Below are 17,331 nucleotides of genomic sequence, written 5' to 3' on the forward strand. Positions count from 1 at the left end.
GAGGGAACAGGGAAAGGAAGGGTCAGAGTACCATTGGCCCGGCAGTCAGGATGCAGCCATTAAAACAGACTCAGTGACTGAGACTCAGGTTGCTGGGGACCAGGGGACACTCTCCAGAGACAGCAGCAAATCGGAGACTTTGCTCACACTCCCCAAATATTGCAGAATCTGGGAGTGAGCATGGAGGAAACCCAAGGGAACTTTCTCTCTATCAGATGCTACAGTCCAGGTGGCAGAGGGAGGGTGAGAAGACTGATCATCCCCCAATCCCCCTCCTTGTAAGCCCAGCTCTACCATTAGCTATAGTAATACCTGATGTTTTATAACCCTTTTATAAAGCCTCCTAAGAGTCCTATAAGGGTAGATACAAATGACATCCTTGTATAAACGAGCAAGAAGTTCCTTCTCTCTGGACCTCAGTTTCCCCAACTGTAAAATGAAGAAGCTAAACCAAACAACTTCTAGTGTTCCTGCTGGCTCTGAAATTCATGAGTATCTCCCACCCAAGGGAGGAAAGAGAAATGGCCTTCTAGCGGGTTCAGGGGTCCTATCCGAAGCCCCCTATTTCCATCCCCAGTGGAAAGAACACTCAAAGAAGCTCTTTGTGCACAACTGCAGACCTGTTTTCCCATCTCCAAGACGAGGACAATACCCTTACCTATATCACAAAATTTACTGTCTGGATTAAATAGGGCAAGTTTTTAATAGCACTACAATGGTAAGATAGGGTCAGTCAATCCAAATTTTATTCAGCAACAAGTAGGTGCCCCGTGATTGTGCTAAGCACTGGAGCAAGATGATCTGTTTTAGAAGCAGAGACTGAATACAAGTCCCTTTGCTCAGAGTGTGGAAGGAGGGAGGGATGGTTAAAGGTAGGTCCCAGTCCCCCAGGAGCTCACATGCTCTTCTAAAGCTGCTCCCAGGGAATAAGCCCTCAGGGATTCTGGCCCTGGGCCCCATGGAGGCTACTCCAGGTGGCAGCAGCCCAAATCCCTCTCTGCCCATCTGCAAAACCTCCAGCCCGAGCCGCTTAAATTCAGTCCTCAAAGAAGCTGAAGGACGGGCTAAGGAGATGCTTGCAAACCCCCCTCCCCTCCCCTCCCACACACAGCCCCCCAAGGGACTGAGGGCACCTTGTCACCGCAAGACCTCAGCAACTGAGCAGTAACCTGATGGCTGTACATAGATGCCCCGGAAGGGTCCCCCGAAAGGGCTCGTGTTAATCTGTGTTAAAGTAATGAGGTGGCAAGGGAATAGAGAGCTCATTAAAACTGGATTTGCTGTCATCTCTAGCCTCCAACCCCCAACTCTCCAGCAAGGGTTTTCTGTCTCAGACCACTGGCTACATTCATTCCTTTCCTCATTAACACATTCCCACAGACCACAGCTCTGGGCCATCCCCACACACAATGAGCAGCCGCTGATGTAGGGGAAGAGCACAGTCACCCCGGGAGACTTATTCATACAGCAGCACCTAGAAGGGATCCCAACTAACCCTCATGGTGAACCGCCAAATTACTACTCCCATTGGACAGATGAGGAAACTGAGGCAAGAGGCAGATTCCCTCAAAGTCACACACAGCTCATGAATCTTCTCAGACTGAGTCTGTTAACTTGCCCTCTACTTCAAAGGGGTCTCTGAAGACTAAAAGCCTCAGCTGAACCCTGAACAGGCACTGAGCTGTACCACCCAGAGCTCAACTGGGTACAGAGGAAGGCCCTGCTAAAGAGAACTATTCTCTCTCTCTGCCTCCCTAGTTATTTCTTCTGGACTCATGCCCCATTAGACAAAGATCCTTCATCTACTTCACCACTGACTCGAGCGGGACAACTTCCTCTACTTTTTGGGCTTCCTTTCATTTGTAAAAGAGGGATCCTGGGACTGATGCTATTAACCTCATGGAGTTGTTCAAGTTCTTCTTTGGGCAGGGAAGGCCCAGAGTCACACATCTAAAAAGCATCTGAGGTTGTATTTGAACTCAGGTCCTCCTGATTTCAAGGCCGGTGTTCCATCCGCTGTGTCAGCTGGCTGCCCTGGTCGTAAGGTTTCAAAGCACTTGTTATAACAAAATATTTCTGTGCAAAACACTTTGTAATTATGAAAACTTTTAAAAATGTGATAGTGACAGTAATAGTGATAAAAGGGCCAGAGAAATGGTGCTTTAAATTGTTCAACTCTTGATGACCCCTTTTGGGATTCTTTTGGCATAGATATTAAAGTGATTTGCTATTCCTTCTCCAGCTCATTTTGAGATAAGGAAACCAAGGCAAATAGGGTCAAAGGACTTGCTCAGGGTCACATTGCTAGTAAGCATCTGAGGTCAAATTTGAATTCAAATATTCCTGATACCATGTCCCTTGTGCCATCAGCTGTAAGATCCCTGGCCAACAAGGAGTGCCCAGCACTGGTCTAAGTGCTGGGGATACAAAGGCAGAGATGATTCCTGCTCTCTCAGAGCTCACAACTCTTATGAAGATTATGTGGGTGGGGGGTGGAGTAGTTGTTTTCCCCATAACTCTCCAACAAACTCAAAAGAAATTAGGATCTGCATCATCTTAAGTCATCAAAGTTGAAGCCCCAAGATTCCCATCTTTTCTCCCCTCCCCAGGCTGGTCCACTCCAGGTACCAGGGACAGCAGGCACAAACATCACAGGTGGATGTTGGAGACCTCCTCATTTCTTTGGGACATTACTGCCCAAGGAAAGTCGTGATTGGGAAAACTCATCTTGCAAGATCCCTACTACCTATGGACTCTTATCTTATCCCCACCCTTTGTCTCAAAGACTAGAGAATGGAGCCCAGAGCCCTGGGAAGAAGCTCAGCTCAGAATAACTTATTTCTCACCATTCTGCACACCCTGGGACACATTGGATTTTTCCACCATAGGATATCTTTCTTTCCCCTCTTTTCAGCTCTTTTTGGTTATGGTCTTTTCCCCATTCAATTGTAAGCTCCTGGAGGACAGTTTACAATCTTTCCAGTTTAGTATGCATATCACCAGTGCTTAGAACAATAACTGGCACATAGTAGGCACTTAATAAAAGCCTATTGCAACTTAATGACTCCGTCTGAATTCTCCCTCTCCCATAAGGGACAGAAAAAAACCTGCTATAATTCAGTCGCATAAAGAAAAAGGAATGAGACTTCTCAGAGAGCTGGCTAAAGAGAGCAGAAGATGCTTGACCTTAGGATTCTCTGCAGCAGAAAAAAAAATCTGAGCCACAGTAAGATTTGGGGGACAAAGAATAAGGAAAAGAAGCCAGAGACAAGGGTGCAGGGAATAAGACACAAAACTCAAGAAAGGCTGGTTCTAAGTCTGGCATCCAATCAGTGAATCTTTCAGTGATTCCAAGATACTAACAAAGGGAAAACTGCAGCAATTCTATAGATCAGCATGCTAAGGGCAGAGCTCCTTGAGATAGTCTTCCCAGGTTGTTTTTTTTTTTTTTTTTTAAGTGGGACAGAGGAGTTCTGAAAAGAGAGTACAAGTATTTTAAAAATTGTTCCATGGGTCACACACTGACATTTATTACAAACTACATCTGCATTAAGACACTTTTATACATCCATAAAATCTTCCCCTCCCATAAAATTACAAATATACAAATAGTTTTCTTTGCCAAAAAACATCAGAATCATTAGTGCTGAAAAGCACTTAAAGAAACCTCAGACCTAGTGATACCAGTTGAACTAATGTTCAAAAGGAACTTTTCCCCAGAATGAACAGCTTGGCCTGAGCCACCTTCCCAAGCATTCAGAGCATGTTCTCTTTGGGGCAGCCTGGCTCTTCAGATCAAGGGAAAGCTCTGAAAACCTTAGTTAAGAGAAAATAAGGAGGCTTAGATAGTTCTCTTCAACCACAAAGCACCTACGTTTTCACACACACACAAAAAAGAAGTTTTCTAGAATAGGAATGGCTCAGTGGCTGTTTCTCAAGTTAATTAAATATAAAAATGCCACTGCCCTGGCCAGGGAAGGGCCACACATTCATTCAGCTCTGGAAAAATATAATTAAGTAAGAGGAAGATTCTCCTCTAGGGAGGGGAGAAGAAAGAAGCCTCACTAAACTTCTTCCAACTAGGGAAGGATCATTTTGGCCTAAGTGGATTTGGCCCAGGTGAAAAGACTGCTAATCTTGTTGGGAATTTAAAAGAAAAAGAAGCAAAGTTCCCCTTGCTTCATGCAACTGGGCTTGAAATATTACCCTCATTTACCCTACTTCCTCTCCCTATCAATCTCACCCCACTGAGGGTGAGGGCCAGAGTCCCAGAACGAAATCCTTTTTGAAACTGAATCATAAAAAAATAGCAAAGGCAAATTTCTGGAAAATGATTTAAGGAAAGGAAAAAAGGCAGGTGTGTATGTGTTGGAACAGAGGGGTTCAATGACATCTCTAAGACCAGTCTCTGAAGGTCTATGGCCCTGTATCTTTTTGAAGAGTACAGAATTCTGCCATCGTGACTGTCAGTGTCGCTGCCACTAACACTGATTTCTTCCTCAATACTGTACTTCTTTATATTATAATTTCTCTATTTACTTCCCGACTTCCAGGATAGGCCTTTGTTGGGGTGCTGACAGAGGAAGGACAGCTTGAACCGCTTGTCTCAGAACCAAGAGCCTAAGCACTGCAGCTTGACCTGTGGCCAATCCAGCGTATGATACAGCAGAAAAGACAAGCCACATTTGCACTAAGTACTGGGCTCAGTCCTCAAAGTTTCTTCTTAATGTGCTGACTGGGAAGAGGAGAGCAGACGGAGAAATAATCAATGGCATCCTTCAGTGCCAGCAATGTCCCACAGCGGCTTCTGATTCTGACTCGAGGCACCAAATCCCCACAAAGCTAGCTTTCCAAGTACTTAAAGATGCTCCGGTTTGATCCTAAAGTGCCATTTGCTTTGAAGTGCTTGGGAGATGGGGAGGCCAAAGGTACGCCTTTTCTCTTCACCTATAAGATAGAGAGTCAAAGTAAATAGTCCAACAATCAAAAATCTTGGAGTATAATCCTCAACTAGGACACCCCTTAAATTGAAATAGGTTAAGAATGAAACAAAATATGCATTTTATGGGCAGATCAGTATGCCCATCATCCCGAGTGTAATGCTACTCTAGGATGTGTTTGAGGGTAGAGGAATTCTGAGCCCAAAGGGTTAGCCACTGTTTAACAGCCATGTAGGCCACAAAAGCGGGAAACCTAATGAAGATGTCCTGAAGGACTCGCTGTACCAGGGCCTTTTCCCACACCTGTTCATTCTTTTCCCTACCTGAGGTTTAGCAGGCTCCTTTGCCATCTCATTCTTGACTGGGGAGAGTGTGTGGAAGACAAAATTCCTAGAATTTCGAGGAGCACTAGGGTTGAGGTCAGAGAGGGCAGACAACTTCTGCAGCAGAGTTTTGGGTTGATTCAGCAGTGAGCCTGTCTTCAGCTGAGGAGAGAGAAAAAGAACCAGAGTGTCACATCCCCCGAACTGTGGGTAGAGGATTAACAGAGAGGAATCTGTCATTCATTTTAGTTTTGTTAAAGGTCCCTTTCCAAGACCCACCCTGCTTCACTACAAAAGTGATATAGATTTTGCTTCTGCTTCCATCTACCCCTAACAAAGCAAAGAATACAGTCTCCCTCCTCCCACCACAACTTAAATACACAAAGCCCCAGGCTAGTCAGGACAGTTTGTCTGCTTGCCATCAGGTCAGTAAATTAACATTTTTAAAAAACCTACCATGCACCAGGCAATGTACTAAAAAAGGGAATACAAAAGACAAAACCATGAGGGATACCCACAACTATCCAGCAAAGGAGATGGAGAAGGATTAGTAGGAGAGGTGGAAGGAGAAACAAAAAAGAGCAATGTCTGAAAAATCTAAAGAAAAAAGAGAATCAAGGAGAAGAGGGGGATCAGAAAGGATGAGGGCTGAGAAAAGACCACTAGTAATTAAGAGATCACTGGTAACTCTGGAGAGGGCAGTTTTGCTGAATGATGATGTTGGAAGCCAGACTAGCAAAAGAAAGGGGAAGTAAAGCAGCTCTGAAAATGGGCATCAACCAACCTGGTGGGCACTTCCAGGTCTGATGGCTTCAAAGGGACTCCTGGGTAAGGTTTTTGTTTCCTGAGCACCAGTGACATGGTTGGCTGGAAACAAAGAAAAAATGAACATGTATCTTACTTGGCAATGGCACGGAAGAAACTTGTTCTGGGCAAAGGCTGCCTAAGTGAGCTTTTAATTCTTAACTATCTAACCAGCCATGCAAATAAACCGAGAGCTGGATGGCAGATGGCAGGAAATCCTTTTCAGTTCTAAATATATGATCCTACAAACCTGGAAGCAGGTACTGTGATAATCTTTAATAGGGGCTCAGCCTAGACTAGTGATCATAAATAAGAACTCTGTAGTGTTAGGTCTGTCGGGAGGAAAGGATTTCGTAAACTTTACATCAATACAGAAATATGAGATTTATTGTTGTTTTAAGAATAAAGCAGAACCTTTCCTCTTAATAATACCAGGACACCAGAACCCTCTCCAACACATTGTGGGTGGGCTTTCTGGAATACAGTATTATCAGGAGGTGGTGGGGACTTGATTAAAGGCTGCACCAGTCTCCAGCCCAAGGGAGACAAAACAGCACTTAGACTTTGTTTGTTTGTTTTTTGGGAGTGATGGTTGAAGTGACTTGTCTAGGGTATAAGCTAGTAAGTTTAAGTGTCTGAGGCTAGATTTCAGATTCTCTGGACTTTAGGGTTCTATCTACTGCACCATTTAGTTGCTCCCACTTAGGTTTTCATGAAAGATGGATGGGGTCCTTAAGTTTTCCAGAGCGCCTAATAACTTCCAAGACTAGAAAGTTGCCCAGATAACCCTCATACTATGTTGGAATTGTGCTCAGTTTGAGCATGGCTTCATTGCTATGCTTGGGGAATATTATGCAAATAAGCCAAAAAAATGAAAGCCATGAAACTCTTAGGATCCCCCAGGTCTTTAAGACTAAGCTGCCCGGGAGAACTGTTCGGTTCTGCAAATATGTATTGTATCTAGGATATGCTGCAACATATTTAACATATATAGGACTGCTTGCCATCTTGGGGGGGTGGGAGGGAGGGAGGGGAAAAAACGAAACATAAGTGATTGCAAGGGATAATGATGTGTAAAAATTATCCTGGCATGGATTCTGTCAATACAAAGTTATTATTAAATAAAATTAAATTAAAAAAAATAAATAAAGAATTTTGAATTTAAAAAAAAAAAAAAAAAGACTAAGCTGCCACAGTTCCTTTAGCCTGGATTAGCCTCCTTCTTCCATGATCAATCTACAGACAGGCCCCAAAGGGTGGGTAGCCAGCTCACCTTTCTTTTGAAGTGCTCTGGCAGTGGCTTTCTTAGCCAGCATCATAAACTGACTCTCTTCTCCAATTTCATCATCCTCTTCAGCTGTAATTTTCCCCTGCTGAGCCTGAAAATAAAATTCAGATGCCACTAGCAGAAAAATCACACAATTCTCCCAGAGCTCCCCAAAGGGCTGCCCCGTCAAATTTGAGGTTATGAGACCAAGGTTACTGAGCAGTCAGTCTTCTCTTTTGCAATGTTTTAAGCAACAGGCTGACACATAGATGTGTGCCTGTATTTCTTCTGGCCACCTGAGTTAGATCAAGCAACTTTGGCTGCATGGGAAGCTGCATGGGAACAGCTAGAAATCGCTACTTCTCAAATAAGACTTCAGGGGCCGAAATCTATTATAACCAAAGAAGCTCATATCATGGCTAGAGCTTCCCAAGAGATACTGTCATAAGTTATTGAAGACACTGATCAAGGCACTGGTCCACTGGGTGGCCCCTACCAGTTGTAGAACTTTTAAAGAGGGGAAGAATCAGAGAGGCTATCCAGTTTAACCCAAAAGAGGAGGATCCTGAGGGCCACAGAACTTAAGAAATGTGCTTATAATCCATGAAACTGAGACTTGTGCTTTTTTACATGGAGACTGGGATCAGAGACCTGGGAAATTTCCCATAGCTTTGGTACCTGGTCTCTAAGCCACTGTTCTCGCTCAATCCGCTCTTTCCTCCATTTAGCTTCTGTTTCATCAAACTGTTCTTCATTCTGATCCTCGTCAGAGTCTCTGTGAAACATGTCCATCTGGGAAGCATCATCTAAGGCAAGAGAAACATGGAGTCATTTTTCTCTAATCTTACGAGACAAGTGCATTCATATGCCTTGTAGAGAATGTAGATACACTTGTATTAATATAAAACGTATCCAAATAATTGAAAGAAAAGACTGATCTCTGTCAAGTGCTAGGTATTTTCTCTAGCATGACATTTGGCTTTCCCCTGACATCTTAAAAAGGCTAGAACTCCACAAAGCACATATTCCTTGCTCTCAGATCTCACCAATGTTTTTCCAACGGAATTTCCTCATTCGTCCAGGACCATCACTGTGCAGGTCTCCATCAGCAAGGTACCTCTCCTGGTATAAGCGTAACTGTCGCTTGTCATCATCCAACATAGCTTTCCTACAGAAATAAGGTCACATCAAAACCAACAATCAGCCTAGATGCAAACATCTCTTAAGATGCTCACGCCAGTCTCTCAGATGAGCTTGCTAGGACACTGACCTGTGTATTTTGTTAACCTGATCCTGCAGTTCTTCATCTGAGGGAAGCTCTTCATCAATTACATCTTCTTCGTATTCATCGATCTCTTCCCCATCGTACTCATCCTCGCTTCCTATTTCACTCCCTGACACCTCAGCCTCATCCTCCAGATACTTCTTCAGCCTCCTAGAGAACAAATTTGAAGGTTGTTAAAACACATATACATCCCTCTTCTCCCCCCACCCCCAACAACACCAATGGGGGAAAAAACAGCCTCCTTTCCTACCCCCAACTTTGTCATCAGGGTACCTGCTGGACTGATTAAACCAACCATACTTTGCTTCCAATTACAGTACATCAAGGGAGGTTTAATGGGTGTGAGAGAGACTGAAATGGAAGCATAGGGTACAGGCAGGTGGTACGAAGGCTTTCCTTTTTCACAGAGCCTCAGATGCTCCTGGTCATCTCCCCCCAATCTCCACCTCAGCCGTAACAAAGAATGAGCTCAAAGACATAAGATTTTAGACAAGAAGAAACCTCAGGGATTCTTTAGATCGATCCCAGAGATCTTTTTACAAAACAGGAAACAGGCTGAGAGGGGAGAAGTCACTTGCCCGGCATCATAACAATGACAAACCCAAGCCTTCATCATCCCCTCTCCCTGTGCTAAGTAAGGTTCTCAGAGCATCCTTGACTTTGACTCACACTGACAGCAGACCCGCTAGATGTCCCCACCAGGGTTTGCTGAAGCCTCACCTCCTGTAGCTGGCTCTATACTTGGCCTTGCCCTGCTCAAGGTTGCAGCTTATAGAAGGAGGATGATTGGGGTCTTTAATGTAACTAATGATAGAATTAAGGAAACAGATTATCATGACAGGAGAGATCAGAAGTTGGTAAACTATGGCAAATCTGGTCCCTCATCTGTTTTTGTTTGGCCTGCTATACATTTAGTCTAGATTGGCTTTTAAAAAGATACAAAAAAAAGTATCAGGAGTAAATGTAAAATCCTCCATTTGGGCCACCAAAACCTACTTTATAAGGACAAAACGGATAAGATGTGATGACTGATATTTGAAAGTACTGATAGCCACAATGAGTTGTACAGTCACAGTAAATTTAGAAAAAGTGGGCTGGTTATGTCACCCCGCCCTTGCCCTCAGACACTGTTCCTGATTTGGGTTATGACCCTGCATCTACTCCAGCCTGCCTTCTGCCTCTGGCCCTTTGGCAGCAGCCCTCTTGGCTTTATCAGTGCTGTTGAGAATTCTGGGAGAAATCCCCAGCTGTAACTTTTCTATAAGATTCAAACATCTATAATACAACAAATTCACTCTAAATCATGGCATGTATTATCTCCAGTCCCAGTACCAGACTTGACTTAATGCTGTGTGAACCTGGACAAGTCACTTAACCCTGTTTGCCCCAGTTCCTCATCTGTCAAATGAATTGGAGAAAGAAATGGCAAACCACTCCATTAACTTTGCCAAGAAAACTCCAAACTCATAGAGTCTGATATGATTAAAATGACTGAATAAACAATAGTTCAGGTAAAAAAACTCTGCTATTTTTAGTAGACTGCAAACATCATACAAGTCAACAAGGTGACTAAGCTACTAAAAAAAAAAATCCACTTCCAATATAATAGTATACTACATTAAAAAAGACATTGTATTCTGATAAGATAGGCAACAGCTTAAAATATTGTGCATTGATGAAATCTTGTGTTTAGTTACAGACACATTTTAGGAAGCATAACTAGAGTACATGGAGGTTGAGGAGAAGAAACTCCTCCACACCATAAGACCATGTCCTATGAAGAAGGGTTGAGAGAATTAAGGATGCTTTAGCTGAGTGAAGGGATGACTTGACAGATGGTAGACAGGACATGAAGATGACAGCTTAGAATGATTTCTTGTTGCTCCAGAAGGCACAAATAGGACTCATGTATAGAAGTTAAAAGGTGGCAGATTTGGGGGTTAATGGAAAGGAAGAATTTTTTTTAATTAAGTAGAATTGTCCAGAAATATAGTAACAACTATTCACTTTTATATAATGCTCAAGGTCTATGAAAGTTTCCTTACCTTAACCTGTGAGGTACATTATTATTGCAAGCAATGACAAATATTATTATTTCTATTTTACAGATGAGGAAACTGAGGCTCATAGAGAACTCACAGGAAGCCCAAAACAACATGAGCTGAAAGTATGAGATCTGCTGATTTTTCTTGTAAAGCATAACTGTAGAAATGTATACAGAAGAATTGCACATGTTTAATATATATTAGATTATTTGTTGTCTAAGGGAGGCGATAGGGAAAAGGAAGGGAGAAAAAAATTTGGAATACAAGATTTTTTCAAGAGTGAATGTTGAAGACTATGCATATGTTTTGAAAATAAAAAGCTTTAAAAAAAGAGAAAAAAAAGAAAGGATCAGATTTGGGATTCAAAACCAAGTCCTCCCAACTACTTCTACTATACCACAGAGCTGCTCATCACTGGAAGTTTTTAAGGAAAAAAATAAACAATCATCTAGAGGGCATGTTATAGAAAAAAATCCTTTAGTTGGGACTATATAATTTCTAAGGCCCTTCCAAAATCTTAGGATTGAAAGAAAAAGTTAAATGTTACTCAAGAAAAATTGAGGACTTACTTTTACATGAACCCCAATTCATCCAGTAAGAATCTACTAACTCATAAAAATGGACTTAACCCAGTGAAGTGATGAGATTCACAGGGGTAATTCTATAAGTAGGCCCGTGTGACAATAAAAGTGAGTAAGACTCCTTACATTTGTCTTTTTTGTCTTTCAGACTGCTTCAAGAGTTCTTCCTCATCATCATCTTCCTCATGGGCTTCCAATTCAGAAGCTTCCTCATCTTCCTGGGCTTCAGAAGCTTCCTCATCTTCCTGGGTTTCAGAAGCTTCCTCATCTTCCTGGGCTTCAGAAGCTTCGTTGTCAGATTCAGAATGCTCCCCCTGCCACATGAAAGAAAGAGTCACACTTGTGGCTAAACACACTAAAATATGCTTTTAATGAAAGTCAGCTTTGCAAGCTTTTTGTTCAACGAGTCATACATTTAGATCTATGGAATTGCTTCTGATATAGTGCCAAATTTGGGACTTTAGAATGCTTGGGTAGGGGAAAACTTTGATGTAACCATATTAAGAAGTCCATTGATTTTGCTAGGGTCTTGATACTCACTTCTTCACTATCAAACACATTGCTATCAGTGACAAGCTGAAAATCACCAAACTCCTCCTCTTCTTCTTCACCTTCCACTTCCCTGAAATGCAAATCAATAAATAAGCTCTTAAATGCAAACAAAGTAGCAATCACCCAAACTAGGAATTTAAATTCCTGGTTTCAAGCCTGCTCCTACTACTAGGTTTATTTCAGGAGACAGCTAATAAGGCTCCCTGCTTCTGCTAACTCTATTCCACTAACACAAATGAAACTATTAAAACACCCTCCTGCCACTGATACCTCCTTATCATGCAAAAGTGTGACACTGAAGTGTTGAAAAGCTAACTCTCTTTCCCAGGGGATAGAATCCATCAGATAATGAGAGCCCACTAGGCCTCAGCAATATAGTCCTGGCATTCAATAAGGCAGGAACTAAGTTCAAGGAGGACCAGGATATTCCCAGGTTCCCAATAATTCTGAGAACTTACTTATCTGTTGGGAAGGACCCTGAACAAAGAGCGAGGGCTTCTGCCATTGGGTCATCAATGTTCATCTCCTTCTCCTGCTTGGAGGACTCTGAAGGAGCAGGAGTCGAAGAACCTATTATCACAAAGAGCAAAAGGAATATTTGTTACCAAGGAATATTTCCTCACCTAGAAGCAGCAAATCTCAAAGCAAGTAAACCAAAGAGTCAAAAAGTCCTTCCCTGTCCTAATAAACAATCATAAGCAGTAAAGCAGAAAATCACAAATTACAGCCCATTTCTTTTAAAACTTACAGCTGCTGCTTTATCATGCTGAGGAAACCAAAACTTCAAATAAGAGGGAAATGTACCATCAGTTCTGGAACAAGCACTGTTGTATGTGAGGACCTCATCAGCCCAAGAAAAGTAAAATTCTCTTCTGAAGCAGACTCTAGGCTATAGTTAGATTTAGAACTCTAGCTATAGTACTTACCCTGAGAAGTGAATTTCCCTGAACAAAGACCCAGAAGTTCCTCCATGTCTTCCTTTCTGTCATCCTTCTCAGGCATAGGTTTTTCATCCTTAAACTTTCCTGTACACAAATCCAACAGCTCATCCATGTTGGCATCCATGGCATTCTCATCCATACTGGCCAAAGGCACCCGTGATTTCAAAGCCTGATATTTATTTCGATGATTTCCAACATTTAAGAATCTACAAATACCAGAGCTTGTATTAATTACCAGGGTAGAGCCTGTAATCCATCATCTTCCTCTTGAGATCTCACACAGTACTTTTCTGCCTTTATAAAATACTTATCATGGAGTATAGTATGTTGTAGTTATCTTATGCCCATTAATAGGATGTAAGCTCTTTGAGGGCAAAACTAAACTATCTTCCCTCGGTGATTAATACAGTGTACTACTTCCCAGTAGGCGCTTAATTAAATATCAGTTGAAGGAATGACTTAAAGTATCTAAGAGGAGCTTTAACAAATGCTTTCTTGCCTCTAAAACCTCCTTCACACAAGGCACAGGTTTCAGTTCAAAACAAGACAATTAAAAAACCCAAATGTCAAGTATGATACAACCCTGTTGATCGTTATTGTAATGAAACAGTGATCATACAAAACAGCAGGAAGGCTGCAGGGATATTTTATTTATAGAACACCATGCTTGCAATTCAAAACTAGCCATCAAAGAAACAATCCTAACAAAGACAATTTACACATTATCTATCTGCAGAAGACTTTGTTCAAACTTGCAGAGCACAATCCTAATGGTCCACACATTCTCTTTCTCAGAAGTCTGCACTCAGCACAGATGGAGTGACAGAAATTCACTTTATTTTTAACAAAATCAAGCGGCACCCAACCAGCATTCCCACCCACGGGAACATAAGACTACCTACCCATCTGCATCTAACAGTTGGCTCTGAGTGTCATCTTCCAAACAGAACTGGAAGTCTCCTGCTCCCAGGAAGAGAGTTTTCGGCTCCGGGGAGGCGTTATACAGCTCCTGGGAATCCTCTATGGGAAGGGAAGGCTCAGACAGCTTCCCTGAACTCTGGCAGCAAAACAAAACCAAACAAAAACAAAACGTTTTACAAATGTCACTCACCACCATGACAACAACAGAAGCTACTATATGAAACATTTATTCCACTCCCAGGAAATTACAGTTGAAGAGGACAACGTACAGCAATGAAAGGAAGACACTTCCAAAATGAAGGCTGATTAGCTGGAGCTCATCTGTGATGAGAACATTGGGGGGTGAGGAGGCAAAAAGGAGCAGACATTTTAGGCTCCCCAAGTCTATTCCACAAATATTTATCAAGCACCTACTATGTGCAAGGCATGATATTAAATGCTGGGGAGACAAAGACCAAAACAAAATTGTTCCTGCTGTCAAAAATTTACATTCTACCATGGAAATTCAGATGACATAATTAAGTACTAAATATCTATACAAAGAAGAAGAAACTGCTGGTAATTTAAAAAGACCTTGAATAGTAGCTCTTTGACTGCTTAGGCCAAGGATTCTGAGGCTGAAATAAGGGAGAACTGAGACACTGAAGGGACCTACTGTGTAAAGGGCAGAGAATGTCTCCAAATATACCCAAACTAAGAAGCAAATCTATGGAAGTCAGCTGGCATTGATTTGTTTGTTTAGTAATGAAGTAGAGGAAACTGAGTTAGAGAAAATAATGGGAAATGATCACCATCTTACCTTGGAAGTCGAGCTCATCAAACTTGCTCGAAATAACCCAGGAGAGGGGGATCGGAACCCCCCCAGCCCATGGGGGAAGCTAGTCCCACGGCCTGACTGCTTGTTGCAAGGCTGATAGGGAGCAATCATGGAGCCGATCATCTCAAAGCTGCTGTTGTGGCTGCTCTCCTTTGTTAGCAATGAGCATGAATCATCTTCTTCTAAATAAAGAGAAACAGCTTATAAGTACATTATCCTCCAAATAGGATAGGGGTGGGTCTGTTTGGAGCCAAGTTGAGCTGTGAATTAAACTGTCAGGTAAAATTCCTGACAATCCCCACAAATTACATGCTCCAATACATTAGGGGAAGGTAAATTCTTGGGTAAAATATTGAAGCCCTAAAAAAAAAAATCTACAATTACAGATTGTAACTTTAAACCAAAAGGCAAAGTTCTTATCTCTTCCATGAAGTTGATCAAAAAAGGCTTCCTTTCACCCTGCCCAGCCTGGACACATTACTTCCATGATTTTTCTCCCCTATTCATGTGCTTAGCTATGACCTCCCCATGATGCAAATATCTCACTAGCATTCATATAAATCAATCAGTACCCCTAGGGTACCTACTATGTCCTACAATTACATAAAACATGACACAATTCAGGTTTCTGGAATTCTGACAAAAACATAGAATCTCAAGAGTTGGAAGGGACCTATAAACTATCTAACCCAACCAGTACCTAAACAGGAATCTCCTCTGCCTACAATATCCTCACTAGTGATGGGTAATTCACTATTTCCCTGAGGCAATTGATTCCATTTCTGGATAACTCTAATTGCTAAGAAGTCTTTTCTTATATTGAACCAAAAATTCGTCACCTTTTACCTTCCATTCATTATTTTGACTCCTTAAGCCAACCAAAATAAATTTAATCCCCCTTTCACAAAATGACCCTTCAATACTAGAAGAAATTGTCACGCCTTTGGGGGTATATGATCTCTAGACCATTCTGGCCAACATCCTCCAGACTTATCAATATTCTTTCAAGTGTCCAGAATTGAAAGCAATTCTCCGAACATAGTCTGACAAAAGACAGGAGAATAAGTCTCTCCTTCCTTAGGTTACCATGTGTCTCTTAAAAGAAGATCAATATTGTATTAGCATTAGTTTTTTTTGGCTTATTGAGCTCCCTTTTAAAACCCTGTCTTTCATGTTTTTGTTTTGTTTTTGAATGCAATCGGAGTTAAGAGACTTGCTCAAAGTAATACTGCTAGTAAGTGACTGAAGCCAGATTTGAACTTAGGGTCCTCCTCATTCCAGGACTAGTACTCTATCCACTGTGCCACTTAGTTGACCCAAACCTTTTTTATGCTTTTCCTATCTTCAATTTGTGCAGATGATTTTTTTTTTTTTTCATTTTGGACACAGTTCCAAATTATTCTTTATATATATATATATATGTGTGTGTGTGTGTGTGTGTGTGTGTGTGTGTGTGTGTGTGTGTATTTAAAATTATTTTTAAATAACTTTTTATTGACAGAACCCATGCCAGGGTAATTTTTTACAGCATTATCCCTTGCACTCACTTCTGTTCCAATTTTTCCCCTCCCTCCCTCCACCCCCTCCCCCAGATGGCAAGCAGTCTTTTACATATTAAATAGGTTACAGTATATCCTAGATACAATATATGTGTGCAGAACCGAACAGTTCTCTTGTTGCACAGGGAGAATTGGATTCAGAAGGTAGAAATAACCCGGGAAGAAAAACAAAAATGCAAGCAGTTTATATTCATTTCCCAGTGTTCTTTCTTTGGGTGTAGCTGCTTCTGTCCATCCTTGATCAATTGAAACTGAATTAGCTCTCTTTATCAAAGAGATCCACTTCCATCAGAATACATCCTCAAACAGTATCGTTGTTGAGGTATATAATGATCTCCCGGCTCTGCTCATTTCACTTAGCATCAGTTCATGTAAGTCTCGCCAGTCCTCTCTATATTCATCCTGTTGGTCATTTCTTACAGAACAATAATATTCCATAATGTTCATATACCACAATTTACTCAACCATTCTCCAATTGATGGGCATCCATTCATTTTCCAGCTTCTAGCCACTACAAACAGGGCTGCCACAAACATTTTGGCACATACAGGTCCCTTTCCCTTTTTTAGTATCTCTTTGGGGTATAAGCCCAGTAGAAACACTGCTGGATCAAAGGGTATGCACAGTTTGATAACTTTTTGATGTGCAGATGATTTTTAAAAACTATATGCAACACATTCTCATGCAAAAGTATCTGTCTTAGCCATCTGAAAGACTGGTGTCTAAACAATTGTGTTTGGTTAAGTTGAATATGGTCAGAAATTGATATTATTCTCTAGGAAGCCCAGGCCTAGCAAAGTTCTAAAAAGAAGGGACCAAGTACTTACCCAGTTTACTAGGTCTTTTGCCTATACTTTCATCAGTCTCAGATTTTTCTTCAGCAGGATAGTATCTACAAAATAAGAAGACAGAGTCAATAATGATCTTATCCTGAATCTGCTCAACAGTCTGAGGCAATCCAATTTAAAAGTAAATAACCTTGATTTCAGAAAAGTCTGGAAAGACTTATATGAACTCTTGCCAAGTGAAGTGAACAGAACCAAGAGAATACTGTATAGAGTAACAAGAAGATTATGTGATGATCAATTGTGATGGACTTGGCTCTTTTCAACAATCAAGTGATTCAAGGCAATTCCAATAAACTTGGGATGGAAAATGTCATCTGCATCCAGAGAGAACTAGGGAGACAGAATGTGGATCAAAGCATACAATTTTCACCTTTGTCATCATTTTTTTTCCTTTCTTGTGTTTTTTTTTCCCTTTTGACCTGATTTTTTTTTTTTTTTTTGCTCAGC

General features: G+C 41.5%; 1 protein-coding gene across 1 annotated transcript in view; it reads right to left on the reverse strand.

The window, feature by feature from the left end:
* Window positions 1-3,502: 3,502 nt before the first annotated feature.
* The window catches only part of CLSPN (claspin), a 39,782-nt gene continuing 25,953 nt past the window's right edge, over window positions 3,503-17,331 (reverse strand). The window contains exons 12-25 of the mRNA XM_051987669.1: window positions 16,864-16,928; window positions 14,459-14,658; window positions 13,641-13,795; window positions 12,724-12,944; window positions 12,256-12,367; window positions 11,786-11,867; window positions 11,372-11,559; window positions 8,605-8,769; window positions 8,381-8,502; window positions 8,013-8,140; window positions 7,341-7,446; window positions 6,048-6,130; window positions 5,264-5,425; window positions 3,503-4,947 (exon numbers count right to left, since the gene is read on the reverse strand). Of these exons, the coding sequence (XP_051843629.1) occupies window positions 4,843-4,947; window positions 5,264-5,425; window positions 6,048-6,130; window positions 7,341-7,446; window positions 8,013-8,140; window positions 8,381-8,502; window positions 8,605-8,769; window positions 11,372-11,559; window positions 11,786-11,867; window positions 12,256-12,367; window positions 12,724-12,944; window positions 13,641-13,795; window positions 14,459-14,658; window positions 16,864-16,928 (1,894 nt within the window). The 3' untranslated portion in view covers window positions 3,503-4,842. The remainder of the gene's footprint in view (window positions 4,948-5,263; window positions 5,426-6,047; window positions 6,131-7,340; window positions 7,447-8,012; window positions 8,141-8,380; window positions 8,503-8,604; window positions 8,770-11,371; window positions 11,560-11,785; window positions 11,868-12,255; window positions 12,368-12,723; window positions 12,945-13,640; window positions 13,796-14,458; window positions 14,659-16,863; window positions 16,929-17,331) is intronic.

This window comes from Antechinus flavipes, chromosome 3, assembly GCF_016432865.1.
Source record: "Antechinus flavipes isolate AdamAnt ecotype Samford, QLD, Australia chromosome 3, AdamAnt_v2, whole genome shotgun sequence".
Classification (NCBI taxonomy): domain Eukaryota; kingdom Metazoa; phylum Chordata; class Mammalia; order Dasyuromorphia; family Dasyuridae; genus Antechinus; species Antechinus flavipes.